General features: G+C 42.2%; 1 protein-coding gene across 3 annotated transcripts in view; it reads right to left on the reverse strand.

The window, feature by feature from the left end:
- LOC119592090 (glutamic acid-rich protein-like) overlaps positions 1-303 on the reverse strand; it is an 8,581-nt gene that overhangs the window by 4,784 nt on the left and 3,494 nt on the right. For all 3 annotated transcript variants that reach the window (XM_037940906.1, XM_037940907.1, XM_037940908.1), the window contains one exon: positions 111-290. In XM_037940906.1, coding sequence (XP_037796834.1) covers positions 111-290 — 180 coding nt within the window. The remainder of the gene's footprint in view (positions 1-110; positions 291-303) is intronic.

The raw sequence follows: 303 nt of genomic DNA on the forward strand, positions 1-303 counted from the left end.
TTATGTTCTAGATGGAAGACTTCACAAGCGCTTCTTCAGATAACTGGTGTGAAAATACCTTTAGACTTACATGCCCTGAAATATTTGTTGCTGGAGTGTGTTTTGCTTACCTTGTGTTTAGCTGTAGCAAGGTGATTCTTTATGGAAGATTTCAAGATTTCTGATTTGCAGACGCACAGGTATTTGCCGTTTGGTTGCAGCGTAAACGTCCCATCTTGCAAAGCCTGTGCAACTTCATTCCGTGGAGCTAGCATACTCTTAGCTGTATTCCTTGTTTTCTCCAAGTGGTTCTGTGCACGGAAG

The sequence above is a fragment of the Penaeus monodon genome, chromosome 29, assembly GCF_015228065.2.
Source record: "Penaeus monodon isolate SGIC_2016 chromosome 29, NSTDA_Pmon_1, whole genome shotgun sequence".
Lineage (NCBI taxonomy): Eukaryota > Metazoa > Arthropoda > Malacostraca > Decapoda > Penaeidae > Penaeus > Penaeus monodon.